Source organism: Telmatherina bonti (genome assembly GCF_933228915.1).
Source record: "Telmatherina bonti genome assembly, chromosome: 4".
NCBI classification, from domain to species: domain Eukaryota; kingdom Metazoa; phylum Chordata; class Actinopteri; order Atheriniformes; family Telmatherinidae; genus Telmatherina; species Telmatherina bonti.
Genome location: NC_136622.1, coordinates 17,890,674 through 17,909,374, shown reverse-complemented (window position 1 = coordinate 17,909,374; position 18,701 = coordinate 17,890,674). Strand labels below are relative to the sequence as shown.

Here is an 18,701-nt window from a genome sequence, read left to right as displayed (position 1 = left end):
AAGTGTCTTTAACAAAGGTAGCAGCGCTTCTATGACCATCCACCACCCAGGTTGAGCTCTTGACCCGTGGTCTGCACGACTCCCACCTTTTGTGGTCCTTTTCTACGAAGAGGGCGCCGTTTTCTGCGCACAGCCGCGCCGCTGACGCAGCCCCGCGCCTCGGCCATGTGACGAAACGCAGCGGCCTCTCCTCTCCTCCTCTTTCGGTCCTTCCTTCCCAGGGTTCAATGAGCGCCGTGTGGCCCCACCCCGTGTCTCTCTTCAGCGCTGTCTATCTCCTCAATGTAGGCTACTATTCTCGGAGGGAGAAAACGCGAGAGAGAGAGAGAGAGAGAAAAGGAGAAAATAATAACCTCCAAGAATTGTTTTTTGCAGTCTTTCACCTTTTTCACCCAACAGCCAGGAGAGGAGCGGCCTTCACGGTGGGAATGTGCTGCTACAACAACCCCGCGTCCTATTTTTTTTCTGAATGTAAATACACATGTAGTTTCAAGCCTGTAGCCTGTTTTCCCACTTCGAATTCAAGGGGAACATACGTAAATGTTTATTTGTTTGACAGTCTGTAGGTGTGTAAACATATCGACCGTATGTATAGACTGTAAAACCTGAGTCTGACAGCGGGGGTTGATTTTTTTTTCTTCTGCAAGAAACGTGGATGCATTTCGAGGGATTTCTACATCTTTGTCACGTCTGCCTTTTCTTTTCGTTTGTCATGTTTTATAATTATGTTTTCCATCGTGGAGGGATTCATCGGATTCGAGCCTGGAATTAAAGAAAAAGAAAAGTCTATTGGTGCGCAGTTTTGGAGGCTTGGTGGTGATGTGAGGAGCTGATAACACATTTCGGCAACAAAAGCGAGGGCAGAGAGAGAGAAGGCCTTTTGGAGGAGATAACACAGCAGAAACAGGCATCACAAACAAGGAAAACAAATTAGGGGAAATTGGATTGTTTTGGGATTGGAGGTGGCGGATTATCCAGACGGAAAGACAACCGCAGCGAGTTTGGAGCTGTCTTGGCCTGATTTGATGCAGGGAATAAAGAGGAGCCGGATGACGACGGACGCAAGACTATCACACATGTAGTTCGTTTGGGTGTAAATATTATACCCCTTCCTGCTGTCCCGCTGGGTCCCCGACGAAGACAGCTGTCGGGGAGACAGATTAATATTCAAAGAGTATAAGTATACACCTATGGAAATGTTTGTTATGAAAGGCGACGTGGAGACGAGCCGCGCCATAGCACGGGCGAGCTTTTCGGACACGCCGATTTCGGCTCCTTGTCACGGGCAGCAGTGAGACGCAAGACCCGGGCTTTTGGACATGCAAATTACGCTGTTTCTGTTACCTCCGTTTGAGGTGAAATTCTGCTTTTGGGTATCGTAACAAGCATTGTGGATTACAGTTCTTTACCCAGCTGACAGAGGGTGAGCATTTTGAAGGAACAATTGAAACGCTATAGTGCACGTGAAGGAGGAAAAAAGCCCGAGCAGGATTCAGCAAACAGAGAAGGCGGCCTCCGTGTCGTCAGCAACAGTATCCTGCCCTTTTTCTGACAGCAAAATACGTTTATGGACACATAATTTCTACTGATCGGCACCACGGATACTTGTGGAACAGGCCAGGATCGTTAAACGGTGTAAATGTGGGTAACATTGCTGCCAAATCCGCAGGTTAAACGAGAGATCTAGACTAGTTCAATTTATTTATTTTTTCTACATATCCCCCTCCCTCCACTACTTCTACCACCTCCTCTTCCTCCTCCTCCCCTGGACCCCACTTTTTTCTTTTTTCTTGCGGGAAGATGGGTTGTTTGGGCAACAGTAAGACCGAAGACCAGAGAAATGAGGAGAAGGCACAAAGAGAAGCTAACAAAAAGATAGAGAAACAGCTCCAAAAAGACAAACAGATATACAGAGCGACACACAGACTACTACTTTTAGGTGAGTTTGATTCTTCTCTCTGTCCTCCTTTCTTCTCTTCTTTGATCTTTTCTGTTCTTGCTCCTTCACAGGCAAGGCCTCTTAGTTTGCACAGTTGAGACTGCATAACCTTCTGGGATGTTGTTTTGGGAAACATTGTCAACAGTGTTCCAGCCATTGCATAAGGCTAAAAATGCAGCACTGTGCTGGGTTTTCAGCACCTTGCTGTCAAATTAGACATCTATCCACATGTAGATTGCATATGGTGGCTTGAGAATATCCAGTAAAGCAGTGTTAAACATATGAAGTGGAGAACCTGTGCTCATCAAGATAACCAGGACCTGGCTTGAATTAAAACAGTGCTATTAATATTGTTAGATGAAGAATGGATAGTTTTCAGACATCATACGTCTGTGCAGCAACAATGGATGAAGAACATATTCATTTTAGCCTTTATTCTGCTGTAGGTGTGAAACATTTACTTAACTGAAAATTACCTGCCAGTTTATGGGTGTGAGGCCTGTAAGGTATAATTAGACGTATATAACCTGACTAACAAACACACAGAAACTTTGTAAATGAAGTAACATGGAGAAATGTGTGTGTGCCAGTTAAATGGAAGTGGGCTGAGTCTGACATTGCATAAGAGACAAAAACTTGGCATAAAAAAACTCCTCTCTTCCCTCCATGTCTGTTTTTTTACAGGTTTGTTACTTCATTTAGACTGGCTTGTTCTTTGTAAAAAATCATAACATTCAATTTATCAAATACCATCAAGGTGAATCATGTATGATGCCAGTATTAGTGTTGTTGAGGAAGTTGTGGTGACATTAGGAAAGCAGGACAAGGCCCACATAAAGTACATAACAAAGATATGTGCCATAAAGTGAGCTCCTTTTTATTATATAACATACTGTTTATTGGACTCCAGGCTGGTTTTTTTTATCGGTCTTCCTATTTTGGGATATATTTTTAAAGAGTGAACCAAAATAAGCCATTACTAGGTCACAATTTCAACTTTATGCAGCCAGCAGGAAAAAAAAAAATACTAGACCTTGTGTTTGGTTTGTATACATGATGAAAATCATTATCTTTTTCATAACAAACCTGACAAGTGACAAGTTTCAGGTGCCACCAGATACAAGCAAAATATTTGGATTGTCAGTCTGTTTAGTAAGTGCAGTTTGCACACAAATGTCAGTATTTGCAGAATCCAGCTCTGCATACCTGTGTACCAAGTTTGAATGTGGTCATCGCTGGTTTATGTTTCACAGTCTGAGTGGATTTTACTATTATAAATTGATCACTGGATTAGACAGCCAGTTTCACTGGATTAACTGTCATCTCATTAAACTGTTAATAGGATTATGACCCATGTTAGCAGTGTGTTTTTCACTTGGAGTGTGATAGCTGCAAACGGAGCGATGGAACAGCGTGATCAAATTTCAGGAAGACCTCCTTTCAGCTTCACGCATTTTTTTCGATGCATGAATGTAAAACAAAAATACTATTTGCAAGTGCAGCAAAGGATAATTTGATTATCCCATGACTTCAGAGATATCAGTTTTTTTTCCAAATGTTTGGATTATTTGAAAAGTTACATTTTCTGTTCATAATTAAAGCTACTTGTTAAAATTTGAGCATTCTAGTGCAATAGCCCTATAATATTTCTGATTTAAAGGTGTGTGTGTGTGTGTGTGTGTATATGTGTGTGTGTGTGTGTATATATATATACATATATATATATATATATATATATATATATATATATATATATATATTATACAAAGTTGCATAAATGTTTTCTGGATGCGCTCCTATACTTATCAGTTATTGAGGTGCAATAAATTAAATCCAGCAGTGTTATATTCTGCCACTGTTTAGAGTTTATGACTTCCCTCTGGTCATTGAAATGGTAAGTTCAGGTTGTCATTATCAAGGAAATTTGACATATTCAGAAAGCATACCAACAGCCTAACCTGGTCGGCCTTCTCTGCCTGCTACTTAATTATCCCATAATGAGGCTTATGAACAATTTAGAGGTTTTTTTTATTGTGGCATGTTGAAAAATTCACCCAGAATTTTATATTTTTGTCATTTTGGATGAAAAAGACTGGTTGTAAATCTGAGTGGTGTAAGTTAGCACTACAATATTGTACTTTACAGTGTGATGTAGCTATTTTGTATCTTGTTACTGTTTCCTTACCATCTGACAATGCAGTGTGGGAAAAGATGGAAAGATTGGGGAGAAACAAGGGAACAGATACTGTTACATGAGGTTATAAGTCAGATTTCAGAACATGATGTTATAAGTTTTTGGTATGCATGCCGAACCACCAGTGTCATACCACAGACTCTTCTGTGACCACAAATGCATCCCATGAATGTGAAACCCAGGCTAAATCATCCCAATGTATAAAATGTTGACGATTTCTTTGAACCTCTTCTTTAACTTAGTCAATCCTCCAAGTTTAGACAGTGTGTGCAGAAGTTTGTGGGCATAAGACAAAGTTAGTTACTTTGTTATATTTACCAACTTAAATTTATCAAAAAGGGGTTATTAAACTTTTAATGTCTTTCTTGTTCATTCTTTCATGGATGTGCAATCAACACTTGACATCAGAGTTGGGTTCATATTAAAATAATTATACCGTTTGTGTAAAAAGAAAAAAGTGCATTTATTGAAAATATCCAGTATTATTATTGACATTTTAGAGACTCAGTATGAGCTTAAATGATTAGTGTAGATTTGTGTTTGTTTGAATAGCCCTTTTTATAAGCTTCACAAGTGTTTAAGCTTTGAAGTACAAACTATTTTTGTGTCTTTTTTGAGAGATGCGTGATTCTTAGCTTTATCTTAGCTGTAGAGAAGAAGAAAAAGAAATAAAAACATGTCCCTCTGACACAGGACAGACATTGGGCAGTGCAAAATAGTTGCAACTCAAATAGTGAACCGAAGTAATTTATTCATCACATTTCTTGTGCATGCAGCTGGTGTGACTTTACAGAACAAGAGTTGTGAGTTTCATTCTTACATCAGACTCACACATTTAGTTAAGTGTCGCATATGGCTAACTAGCAAGGCCACAAGCCACCAGCTGAATTCAGTGCTTTATGTGACCAAGTGCTGCCTTTAGTTTTTCAAACTTCATGGCACATTGGGTTCTTGGCTTTTCTGTGGATCTAAGTTGCCTGCAGTCAGATATGAAAATTGAGGCACCATGGGAGCTGACTATACTGAAGAAGTTGCTCTTGTCACTGAAGGTGGTTCTTTTGGTTCTGACTGTATGATTGGGTTTTCTCTGATCCTGCTGAATGATTCCTGGGTATATTATAAATCTTACTGATGGTACTGGGTCATATCCAATAATTGCTTAGTCTTGCTTGTTTTTACAGTCTATCAACACCTTTTTTGTACAGGACATAAAGGGTACATGATTATCTTTCATGTTTGTTAGAAGATAGTTGTTAGCATCAGTGGAAGAATGAAGATCCTGAGGTTTGAAAGCGCTGTTTGTTTGTTTAACGATACAAGATGAAAGTTTCACTGTCCAAGCAGACATACAATCTTGTGACACATGCAAACTAGAATCTTGACACTACTGCTTAGAGAAACCACCTTTCAAAATCTGGCACACTGTGGTCAGCTGAGTTTGCATTGATGGTGATTACAGACATTATAAAAGGCAAAGGCCCATTGATGAACCCATATAATATTTTAACCTGAGGCATCTCGTTGGTGAATTTTCTTTTTCACATGCTGAGATTTAAGCTTTTATAATGTGTCAATAAAACCATAAGCACCTATTATTTTTATTGTTTTATGGGAAAGTCTAAAGCATGTATTCTTTCTAAAAACAAAAATTTAAAAATATAGTTACTTCATCTTGTGTTAATCATGTTAGACATAACCTACTTAGTCTTTTTTTGTCTATTTGTCCAAAGCTTTACATACATCATTGTCATCAACAGCTCAAATAGTCATATCTCAGCTGTATGTGTGTCAGTATATTTATGTTCACATGTCCTTTATCGTTTTTCAGGAGCTGGAGAGTCAGGAAAGAGCACCATAGTAAAACAGATGAGGATCTTGCATGTCAATGGCTTCAATGCAGAGTGAGTATGAATGAACACCTACAAGTAATTGAGCAGTAGCATTATTGACTCAGTGCTTTATTCCTTTAAGATCAAGAACCATGTTGACTTGTTTTGTGGAAAATACCAATTCCAGACTAGATCTTTGCATTCTGTCTGGCTATCACAAAGAACAGCCAAAAGAAAAGCCTGACTGATGGGTTTGACACATAGGGGGCTGCAAACAAGAGCAACAGGGAAAATTCATTGCCACCCAAGTGAAACCCAACACACTGGACACAACAAGCAGCAGCAACAGCGGCAGTGTTGCATGTCACGCTCTCTGATCACTTGTCGCCCAGAAATTTGATTGATTCTGACATTGGAGGGAATTTTGGCATTTCAAAGCAGGACATGACAGATGAAGCATCAAAGATGAAGAGTCAGGAGATTTTGTTTGAATTGACAGAAATCTTGCTGTTAATTGTACTTGGCAAAAGAGAACAACAGCTCTGGGTCCATCATATTTTAAAACAAGGAAACAGCATTGTGAATATCATCATTTAAAGGCAGACTTCAAAGCTGATCCAGAAAAATCCAGGGTCAAGTGATCAGTCAGTGAACCTTCGCCGGTTTGTTTTGGTCCAAGCGAAAAAAGTTGCAAATTTTTCTAATTTATGTTGCGTCGCAAGCCCCCATGTGCACATCTACATAAAAGAGGTTGAAATTTCACACGCACAAATGTTGCCTGTCGTTTGTCTGAAGGAGATCAGCAGTTTTTGCCTCATTTGCCATAGTCCTCCCTAACATACGGTTATGACTGGATGAGTCAACATGGCAGACTGTTACATTGCCTGCAGTCGCCTTCATGATGCAACTGTCCACTTAAAATTCAGCCGTAGTCCATGTATGTGTCCCATGAATGTAAAAACGTTGGCATTTCACATCAAAACGTAAATACAACTTGAAAAAAAGGGCTTAATAATATAGTTGCCATTTGTCTTCAAGGCCCATGTCTCTAATAAAGTATTGAGACCCTCAACACAATTAACCCGTTAACACCAGTTGTGCTATTTCCTAAATATGAATCAGCAAAGTTTCACTGACTGCTACCATAAATAGGTGTGGTTATTAATACTTATTTCCTAAATTGACCAATTTTTTTTTTTTTTTTTTTTTTTTATTAATAAGGTTCTAGGTCAGCTCACTCAAGTTTTCTCTTCAATTTGATGTCAGCACTGTTAGGAAAACCTCAGGTACTATTCTAAAATTGTTCCAATATTGAGCAGAACAGTGGGCTTGCACACAAGACTTATAGAGGAAAACCTTTCCACTTTCAAAGCAAGAGGCATAAATGTAATTTATTCATATCAGATCATTCAGTAGTTTATCTTTTTTTTAAATAAATAATTTCTGCTTTTCTGTAGTGCTCTAGTTAATTTAACACAGTTAAATTCCCTTTTCCGAGTGTTTTCAAATGAGACAGCTTTGTCAACCTATCAGGATGTGGTCTTGGTTTCTTAAGTGTGAACATTTTAGGAAGCTCAAATGAGATGCCCCCTACAGCAATTCAGTATTATCTTTGACCACTTTACCCAACCAAACCAATATAAATTTAGTTCACAATTACCTTTCCCAGTAATGAATGGCATGTTGTTGTTGTTTGGTTGTTTGTTTCATCTTGAGAACAGCATGCTGTTGGTTAGTCAGGCCTCTGCAGAGTAGATAAAGAGGTTTTACTTTCTACAAGAGTAAAACTAATTTATAGCTTGCACTATGAAATTATTTATACATTATCATTATTATCAGGTAAATAAAAGAAGTGTTTTAATTAGTAGGTCTATTCCTTGTACAGCAAACATGGATGCCTGTTGGTCAACACTATTCAGTCCCAGTCATGCAATGTGATTTGATGTAGCTGTTCAGTTCATATTTAAAATCATTGAGCATTAGGATTTAGCACAAGAATCAATAAGGAAATTACTACTTATAATTGTCATTTAGCTTAGTTGCAAAGCTGGGAGTGAGACGGAAGCCTCTTTACAAGGTTACATTAGAAAATCATCACCTAAGGCAGACTAGAGCATATGACCCAGTGCGTGACTCTACAACACTGAACTGTGTGTGTGAGAGAGAAACTGTGTAGAAATCTATTGGCTACAAATTTCTATGCCATTTCAGATTTGTGTGAAGTTCTGATCTGTTCCATTAGCTGTGGTAATCGAAATATATTTTTTATAATTATTGATTCAAATTAAAAGTATATAATAATGTTACAATATCGGCTATGAATAACTTTAGTATTTTCTCCCAAACTGCACCAGGTTACCAAATCTTCCTTCCTTGTCGTTACAAATCTACAAACCTAGTATAATTCTATTTAAACATAGTAAAAGTCTGAGGTAAACAACAAAGCAAATGTTCAGTTTAGGAACTGATGAACATGAGCAGAGCTCCAATACCAGTTTGCTTCCTATTTACATGCAGGAGAAGTTTGATTCTCAATCTGATTTTTGCAATTGGTCCAATTTTGTGGAAATTTAGAGATGCAATCTACACATTACTGATAGAATCACTGGGTACTAGATATGCCTCCACTAAAAACAGCATACGAAAGATGCACTGTACTAATGTTTGTTCACTTGACCAGCAAAAAAGTCTGATTTCTGAAAGCCTGTTATCAGTCAAGCAGAAAATGGACCAATTTTGTCTTTAATTTTTGTCTTGTAATCTATCTTTAGAAGCTTGGTTCTGCCAAACAACTCAGGTTAAGCACTGCTTTCTTCATCTTAGCTGTCCATGGACTTCTGTGATGAAGTTGCACAGAAACACGTCTATAAACTGGAGCACTTCCACATAATTTAGTTGTTCCATACAAGTTTGACTGTGTAGTCAGATGTGCTACACTGATTTAATTCTTTTACTGAAGTTATGCTAAAACCAATCTTTAAAACAATGGTATTATTTGTTACTTGCTTGTGAGGCTTTACATCGTAAGCCTTGTAATATTTATATGAACCCAAGCCTCAAGCAGGACACGAATGCACTGATCTAAGACATAAAGGGTCCAGTGATGTCTGTGATAAAAGATGTTTGGGTGAATGGACTGAGAAGTGTGGTAAATTCAGAGTAATTGCCTTGTGACCAGAAGACTGATGGTTACTGCTGCTGGTCAGATTTGGGAAGATGAAAGAAAGAATGATCCAGTTCTACATTTTCTTGTAAGAGTGATGATTGAACTCCTCATGGGCAAGATGGTTAACTACCAGTCTCACCACAGGAGCTTTGAAATGGTCAGAGTTGAGACAATAGAGGCCTTTTTCATTTCGTTTTCTCTCTCTTTTGGGAAATAAAACTGTTGGAAATCCAAAAATCTTAATTTAAGAAATACATGTCATATCCATAATATTGAAAATGAGCAGACTTCTCAGAGGCAGAAAGAACTTTAGTGATCTCATGATCACTTTAGTGATATATATATATATATATATATATATATATATATATATATATATATATATATATATATATATATAAAATATATATAATTAAAGTGATCAAAGTTCTATCTATGATGCTTTTTATAATGTATTTTCATGTTTAAAATAATGGAATTTAGACAATGATATATTTCAATAGTTAGCAATTAGCAGTTCAGTTATTTATAATAGTTCAATCAGGACATAATAAGCAAATGAACAGCCTTCTCGATCATTTCTGGGTAGGTAAAAACACACCTTTACCATGCACTTTCAAGTGGGGAAAAAAAGCCCGTTTGACCCCTGCGTACACCTGCTTGGAGAAATTTGGTTGTTTTTATTTTTAATTTGTTCATTTAAATTTAGCTTAATGTATAGCACCAATTCATTGTACTTCATTGTAGTCCAGTTATAATCAAACTAAAACAAATCCATTATGTGATCCACATTAGTCAAATTTATGGTAATTATGTATGTATATTATGTTTCTTTATAAGCCAATTTGTTTAAAAAAATAATAAAAAAAAAAAGTTATGCTGCTAAGTTAAGCAGTATATTTCATAGTATCATTGATTTAATTCATGCCCTGATTGTGAGCACCAGTCAAAGGGTGGCAGTGGAGAGGAAAACATCCCGCGGTACCAGTCAGGGTAGTCAACCATCTGCTTGGATTGGTCGGGAGTGGAGAGATGGGGAAAAGGGGTCAACAAGCACCATAATTTTAAGCCGGGGGTACCTAAGTTTTAGCTTTAAAAAAAAAAAAAAAAAAGTTTCAAGCGGCCGGGCTTGTTGCTGTTCTCTTCAGTGTGTGTTTTTGTTAAATAAAATCTGTATTATGATGCACTCTGTTTAAAATGTTATGCTAATATCTATAGGTTCAAATGCAACAAACTAGTAGCCTAATCAGTCAAAAATGCACCTAATTTATTTGTGCTTTTTTCACTTTGGCTCAATGTGAGTCACCAGTAATCATAACTGCACTGTTATTATGTTATTTATGATACCATTAGTTGTTCTTATCTGCTTCTCTTTGGCATCACACCTCTGTGTATGTTAATGTGGAGTGAGATGAGCTGATAACTTGAGTTACTTTAAGTGTAGGGAAAACATTCCAAGAGGTAATAATTTGTCTTAAACCAAAGATGAAAGGTTCTTAATTTGGGTCAAAATCTATGAATGTGGTGACTGCAGTGAGGATACTTGACTCCAAACCCTGTTTTCTTATGCCAAGAAAGACTATTCGAGAGTGAGTACTGTAAGATAATGTTACATCTTAACCCCCAAAACAAAAAAGAGATGGGTGGGGTGGGGGGCTGAAGCATGGAGGCTGAGAGTGATCTCAAGACTGGAGAGTGTACACACACAACCCCATGTGATTTATAATGACTATCAGGTTGAAAATGTAAACAGGGCCTTCTCAATCTCCTTCCTAACCTGATAAGCTCTGTCTTGCGCTTTTGTTTCATTCTTTCTTTCTTCCATCAGTGTAGAATGACTTCAGAGGTGATTTTCCTTTGAAAAAGGAAAGTAATCTGGCTCCACTTTAACCAAAGCTTGTAAATAGCCATACAGTAACATGGAAGCTTTGCGGCAGGGTGTGTGTGTCCAGTTTGTTTGAGACATTGTTATTTTGTATTTTTAGAGTTTTGGGGTTTTATTTGGGGGGGGGGGGGTTCAAGTAACTCCAAAAGTATTTTTAGGACAAAAAGCGGTAACAAAGATTTTCTCTTGAATGACGGCTGTGGAAAAATTGCTCCATTTTTGCCTTGGTACCAAAGGAAAAACTCCACCTTTTTCATTAACTTTATGAGAAAATCATTCTAAATTGCAATATTGATTCAAAAGTTCTGAAATTTTATCTATTTGAACCAGTGTGGCATCATTTGTTTGAAATGTGAAACAAGCACAGAACTATGAGGTTCAACTTGCCCATCAGCACTGATGTAAAGTATTGTAAACACAATTCACTGATGTCCTGGCATGGTCAAGGTGAAAGTTAGACTAACTGGCTCTTGGTTGCCTTTATTAGAAACATTTCTGTCACAGAGAGTCCCAAATGTCTTGTACACACAGCTATCTTTCTCAGCAGACATAATTTCTCCACCACGCGTGCCAGTGAAGGTCTGCCTACCCTTCCAGATCAAAACAAACTTGGTGTTGTGTATTGTGATGGGAATACTAATCTCTTCTTAAATTACTTTAACATATATTCTTTCAACAATGTTTCAATATGTGTGAGTTAAACTGTTTCTTGTTAAAGTTGATTTAAATCAGTTGACCAAATTTTGGTATTTTTCACGTTGAATCATAAAATGTATTTACAGTAGATACAGTTTTCTTTCTTTTTTGCCACACAGACTAAAATAAATTGACACCTGTTTTCTGTTTCAGAGAAAAAAAGCAGAAAATTCAAGACATCAAGAATAATATTAAAGAGGCTATTGAGGTAAGTGTCTCTGTTCACAACCTGTATGCTGCTTCTAGTAACTGCTTTAGATGCTTAAACTGGAATCTACTTTCCATTTTATACATGTTAGAAGACTTTGCAAGCTGTCTCCTTTTCTCCAGTTTTCTTTTAAACTATACTCTCCTTTTACATTTTGGTGTATTTTATTTGGATTTATGTGTTTGTAACAGACCATCGTAACAGCCATGAGCTCCCTTACACCACCAGTGCAGCTGGCAAGTCCAGAAAACCAGTACCGGATCGAATACGTCCTCAACCTTGTTAACCAGAAGGATTTTGAGTTTCCATCCGTGAGTAGCACAATATCACTGGAGATGTGGACACAAACACCCACACCCATACAATCCCAATATTTCTTATGGAGAAAATATTTCACTGTCTGCTCACGTTTTGGCTGTGTTGATCATCCTACATGTTTATGATGCTAGTTGAACTAGATTATAAATGTATAGTGAACCTAATAGAGCTCAATCTTTGTGCAGTTTAAATGGATGACAAAACAAAATTCCTATGGCTCAAGGGTGTCATGTGACCATGTAATTCAGTTTGAGCCTACTGTACTTGATCTTAGGGCATTCCAAAAGCATTTAACTTTCAGCGACCATTAGAAACTTGTTACCTCTGAAGAGTTGATGAGATGGCAAAGTTTAATTTAGGATGTGTTTCAAATCTTGTCTGATCCAACCAGAGACTCCGTTACCAACACAGAGGTTTGCTAATGACCCAATGGGTATTGTCTGTGTGGGTTTAGTATTCTCACTGGGATGTTCCCATTAACTAATTGTCCTCACCAAGAGACTAAATTGCAAAGCCTCAGTTTTCATCCACTGTCACCTGTGGGGCCGAGGTTAATTTAATTTTCTGTTCACTCAGTCTTACCTGTTCTTAATGTCATCATGGAGGCATCTGCCTCCATGTAACCAAATATGAGTTCACGTTAAAATTAAAGCACACTAAACAATGTTCTTAAGTCAGACCTGAAATACGCTGGTGCTTGAGATGTTGATTAGCGATGCTGACTTGTTAGGGAAGGTGTGATACTCTTATATTTATGCTAAAGTGCCCTCTCCTCCCCTAACTTTTTTATGTTAGACAAAACATGATGTAGAAATAATTGTACACAGCAAGGTGTATCACACTGGCATAACATTATAATAAATGAGCAAGGGAAAAATAAAAAAAATAGAGATGGGCATCACATAAATAGTGTTTGCATAATACAGCAACAAACAAAAGTTTTAACATTTAAAAGTAATTATAATGAAAATGACAAAAGCAGGAAAAAACAGTAAGATTTAAAAGAACTTTTTAAAGAAGTAGTATTTATTTGAATTGATCATGCATGTGTGTCAATAAGGTAATATGTGTTAATGTGTGTGACTGTGCACGTACCTACGTCCATGTCACATACTGTCAAATACAGGAAAAACAGGGCAAAATGAAAGTTATTTCTCTCTCAATGTCCCTGACATGAGGAGTGTTGAAGCTTATCCCAGCACCTATCAGGCCATAGGTGATTTAGCAACTGATTGGGCTTGAGAATGCATACATTCCTCCTTCTCCTCCCTTCCCTCATCCTTTTCTTTCGGCTTTGTCCCTTTCTCAGGGGGTAGCCACAGCAAAACACCTACTCCCACCTACCAGTGTGGTACATAAGCCGTATTCTCACGTTTTCCTTGACACATGTTTTATGCCAGATTCCCTTCCTTCCCATGCATTCATTCAGGCTCAAGACTGACCCTCAAAGAACACTAACTTGTGCCCCCCTCGGGCCTGCTGGGAATACATACATTAATCAGTATATTTCATAATTTTAGGATACATTATACAGCTACAAAATTGGTTATTTATTATAATATATGCATTCATTATTGTCAAAAAATGATTTCTTGTAACATAACCAGTTGTGATGTGTCACACTGGTGAAGGGGGTAAGACACCTTAATTCTGCCATTTTGTGTCAAAACTTCTGAGATGTGTATGATATTTCTGGTTACATGGCTTGTAAAATGAATGTTTAACAATAAAGAAATAAACAAACTCAATTTGAAGACAAATACCAACTTCATCTGATATTGATTCATAGATTTATTTATGAGGAAGGCGGCAATGAGCTCCCACTCCTCTGAGTGATAGTTTCTGAGCAGACAGTTTAACTCTGCAGCAATTCATTAAGCCACATCTGCTGTTAGGAATCAGATGTGTGGGTTTTTACTGACGAGACTTTCTCATCTGTGCATTGTATTGCACTGTTATTGAAAAGCTTTTATTTGTTGTTGTTCATCTTTTGCTGATTGACTTTACTTGTTTTTTGGGTTGACTTGTTTGGGCAAGCTTTACATACTTTCCAGGTTTCAAAGCAGAATGGCAACAATGTTTTTGTTTGTCATTGGAAACTACTTTTATTGTGTGTGTGTGTGTGTGTGTGTGTGTGTGTGTGTGTGTGTGTGTGTGTGTGTGTGTGTGTGTGTGTGTGTGTGTGTGAGTGTCTGTGCACTCATGGGCTTCATAAAGTTTTTTCCGTTGTCATCTTTTAGGAACAAAAATAAGAATCAGTTTTACTTAGCAAACAGTTGAAATTACATCTAATAATGGCCAAAGTGAATCAATCAAACTTGAAACAGGAACTGGTTAGCAAACACTTATTTTTGTCAGTATATATCCAGCCCAAGTGGTAGAGAAGGCTCAGGAAGGTGTACTTCCACAAATTTTTATAAGATTCATTTGAGTTATTGAAAGTTTTGCTCTATCAGCTGGTAGAGCAGACAGTTAGAAGTTAAAGATTGCAGCCTGTTGCGATAAATGTAGTTGGTTTTAATATTTTTATCAATTGTGCAGTAATTTAAAGACCTGCATACATATTTAAGTTTTATTTTGGAGGGGATGCTAATTGATGCTAACATTTTAGTAAGTCTGAGTTGTCATGTGTCTCTCCATGCCTTCACCGCTATTTACCTTTGCAGACATGTACACAAGCATCGTCCAGGCACAACGTACATTGCATATGGTGTCAACAAAAACACAGTGTACCTGATGACCTCAGACACACCTCACAGACAACAGAAAGCCTTGTCATATTTTTGATTGGCTGTCATTCCTGTCATATTGAGTGCACAGTGAACACACAGCATGTCTCTTACTTGTAGTGACATGTCTTTTCTTTGATTTGCTTGGTTGACACTGTTAACCAAAAAGGTCTCTATGTAAACAAAAATTTTCACTAAAAAGAGATTCACCCCTTCTTTCTCATGGCCTATGTTTTTTTATCCAGGTCTTTGGATTAAACTGGGAAATTTGCTCAGCAGGAAGAATGAACATATTAATCTCACAACCTGCCATTGGTGTTCTCCAGTTCTAGCTTCTGTCAATCATATTTTTCTGGTTCCCTTTCTCCCCAGGAGTTTTACGATCATGCAAAGACATTGTGGCAGGATGAAGGGGTCCGAGCATGCTACGAAAGATCCAACGAGTACCAGTTAATTGACTGCGCACAATAGTAAGTCATTTTCTGCCGACTTAATACCAATTCTTAGGCACCTTTGCCATTTTTAAATGCCATGGAACAGCCTTTCATATGTGATGATTTTTATTAAGTTTCTCATGTTTAGTATTTGTTGTCACTGGAAATGGTTCGGCTTACTGAACGAACATTCCTATCACTTATATGACTTCAACTCCTGCATGTGAAGCAGTTGTTTCTTTACCACTTTGGCAATATTGCTGGATTTTGTTTTTTATGGTGCATAAAATTATCGAGATGACCTGAACTGTTTTTGAAATGCCACATATTTCAAGTGTACAATGTGGTGGCAGAAGATGAGCTTTAGGGGCATATGTGCTGAATGTAAGGTTATATCTGCTGATGATCGTTTTCACTTACTGCCTTTCATGATAACGACGTTCACAACCAGTTGACCATCAACATGTAGCTATACTTTGTATGGCTCTAAACTAGTTACAGAAAAACCGACCTGAAACCTGGATAATTACAAATAAATCTTTGAGCCATATTTCTTTTACCACAAAGTTTTCTCCTATCAGTACTTTACAACCAGAGGGTCCATTCAAACGAGCTGTTTGGTTTAGGAAGGTTGAATGCAGCCTTGATACGAGCTGTTTGAATTTTCTAAACTATAAGGAAAGCACCATCAGAGCTTTTTTTTATTATCTCTTTTATCATAGGAGTGTCCTTTACAACAGAAAGGAGATCCTTCCTTGATGCTCAGTTATGTTTTCTAGTTTTACTAGCTTTCATTCCTGAGGATTATTCTGAGGACCATGTTTTGATTGTGAGCAGCCTATGACATCTTACACTTTCAAGCTGGTTTTTTTTTGTTTTCTTAATTTCAAAATTTCACAATAAAGTAATATTTTATATATTAAAATACTAAAACGACAGTTTCTGTTTAATAATGAGATTGAACCTCAATAGATTAAATACCTACATTATAATCTGCACAATAATTATTAAGATGCTGTAAATTCCATATTGTGGATCCACAAATAATCTCAGGTTAGCGTCATTGTGGTTGTCTTCCAAGTTCTTCCCGATGTCCTTTGCCATCTTCCTTACCTCCATTACCTTTTCCAATAAGGTCTTGAAACAGTCTAGAAAGGCATTAACCAGCCTTAGAGTCCTATCTCTCAATTACTATTCAGCTGAATCAAGTATAGTAGAATAAGTACTAAACATTAAAGTGAAAATTATAAAGATTTGGCTATTTAGCAACATCTAGTGGCTGCTGGAGCTTACCACCCTTTATTCTTGACAGGTTTCAGAAATATGATCAGTATCCATGAGTAACATTTTACTTTGCTTTTCTCTGTGATTCTCTGTCATCAAACAATCAATTATTGTGCCATTGCACTGAGCCAATATTTGTAATTACCAAATGTATTTAATCATTTCAGTGCTCATAAATATTGTGAGTAGTATATGAACGTTCAGAAATCCTAACAAATGTGGGTCAAGACAGATTAGTTTAAAACAAACTCTTGGTAGTGATCATAAACATTTAGACATTTATTTGAAACATTAACCACACCAGAGTGTCTTCAATCTGTTGTTAACAGCTCATGTTAAATTGCAGAGTTCTGTGTTGCTCACATTTCTAAAGCAAAATGCAGTAACAAAGTGAAGGAGTCATCCAACAGCAGCAGTTTGTAGTGTTTGGGAGCAAACATGGCCGAAGCTGAGTCATCCACAGATAAGATGATGTTTAGAGAAGGAGGGGCGGTGGGGGATTTGAGAAGAGTAACTTTCTGCAGCACTGGCCTACAAGCCTAGAGGTCTCAAATGCTTCTTATCATTTCATAACCCTTGTTTAATGCAACATGCATATTAGTTAGGCCTGTAGATTAATTTGATCTGTTAAGAGTTCTAATGAGGAATTTACAAAACAAAAAAAGACCAAATCTCCCTCAGGTAGTTGAGATGGTACAGTCCAAAATTTTGTTACAGCCCCCCTTCTCGCTGACACATCCAGCACAAAAAAACACAAACTCATACAGCTCTTGTTTTCTTTCACCCCTCTTCTGTCTTCTGTTTCTGAATCTCCATCCATCTGTCTTGTCTCTGGAGCAACTCCAGCTGCACAAGATTGGGAACTGATATACTATTAATAATGCCTGTGGTTGTGTCTCCATGGTAACCACGCTGCAGGCCAGGGTGTTGGGGAGCTATTTTTGAAATTTGCTCTGTAATGTCAGACAGACGCCACTACGCTTTCATCCTGTCTCTGTCTCTCCATTCTCCTCCTTACTTTTGTTTAATTACATAGGATTTGAAAAGATATAGTTTAGTTTTATTTAGTTTTCTTTCTTTTTCTTTTTCACTCAGGTCCCAAAGTGTATTGTGCTTTGACCATCTCAGACCATTTGAGTAATGGCAGATGCCCCCATCTGGGGATAAACTCTAGATATATCTAGAGTTCACAAATGTATTTATCTGTGGAAGTTTCTTTGTTAATTTTACAGTATAAATCCATGATCGTGTTAAGTGTTTTAGCTCAATAACTTGTATCTTCTTGTTTTGTGTCTCTGTCTTCAGTTTTCTAGATAAGATCGACATTGTAAAACAGGGTGATTACACTCCAACAGATCAGGTGTGTAAATATTACAGATGAATTTTGAACTAAAATGTTTTGAAATTGTGGTCAATGTCAGATTTTTTTTAAATGCTACTGTTAAGCTGTTGGAATAATAATAATAATAATAATAATAGACATTTAAGATTATACATGCACATTGGAAGTTAAAGAAATATGCTGGACCCAAATTTTAAGACAGCAACTTGTTGCAATTTGTTGTACTCTTTGGAATTTGATTCAAATGTTCAAATTGTCTCAGACTAATAGTTTTGGGTCATTTTTTTTTCCAACTTGCCTTGCAAAAGTCCAAAAAGTGGAGAAATAAATATCTTACAGTATGTCCCAGTTTTATCAGTTGTTCTAGAAAGTAGGACACAGAAGCCATTTGTGCGTTTTGGCCCAGATCTTTCAATATAACCATGAAAATTCCTTTAAATTACGTAAAAGATCTTTTCTTTGACGTTTTGTGTCAATTTGATAGGATTTGCTTCGGTGCAGAGTACTGACCTCGGGGATCTTTGAGACAAGATTCCAAGTGGACAAAGTAAATTTCCAGTAAGTACTAGGAGAAACTACACAAAGATAAAATTTACCATTTTATATGGCACTTTCATAAACAAATAACCCTTTGCCTTAGGAAATGAACTCACAATTCAACTGATGATCAATTACTC

At 37.3% G+C, this 18,701-nt stretch overlaps 1 protein-coding gene across 1 annotated transcript; it reads left to right on the top strand.

Annotated features, from left to right (window-relative positions):
• Positions 1-281: 281 nt before the first annotated feature.
• On the top strand, positions 282-18,586 carry LOC306754443 (guanine nucleotide-binding protein G(s) subunit alpha-like; the record flags this gene model as incomplete). The annotated part of the gene is made up of 7 exons (XM_079238462.1): positions 282-1,939; positions 5,962-6,034; positions 11,863-11,917; positions 12,109-12,228; positions 15,337-15,434; positions 17,988-18,042; positions 18,509-18,586. The coding sequence occupies exons 1-7, from the start codon at positions 1,801-1,803 to the stop codon at positions 18,584-18,586; spliced, it is 618 nt and encodes a 205-aa protein (XP_079094588.1). The 5' UTR covers positions 282-1,800.
• Between the last annotated feature and the right edge of the window lie 115 nt (positions 18,587-18,701).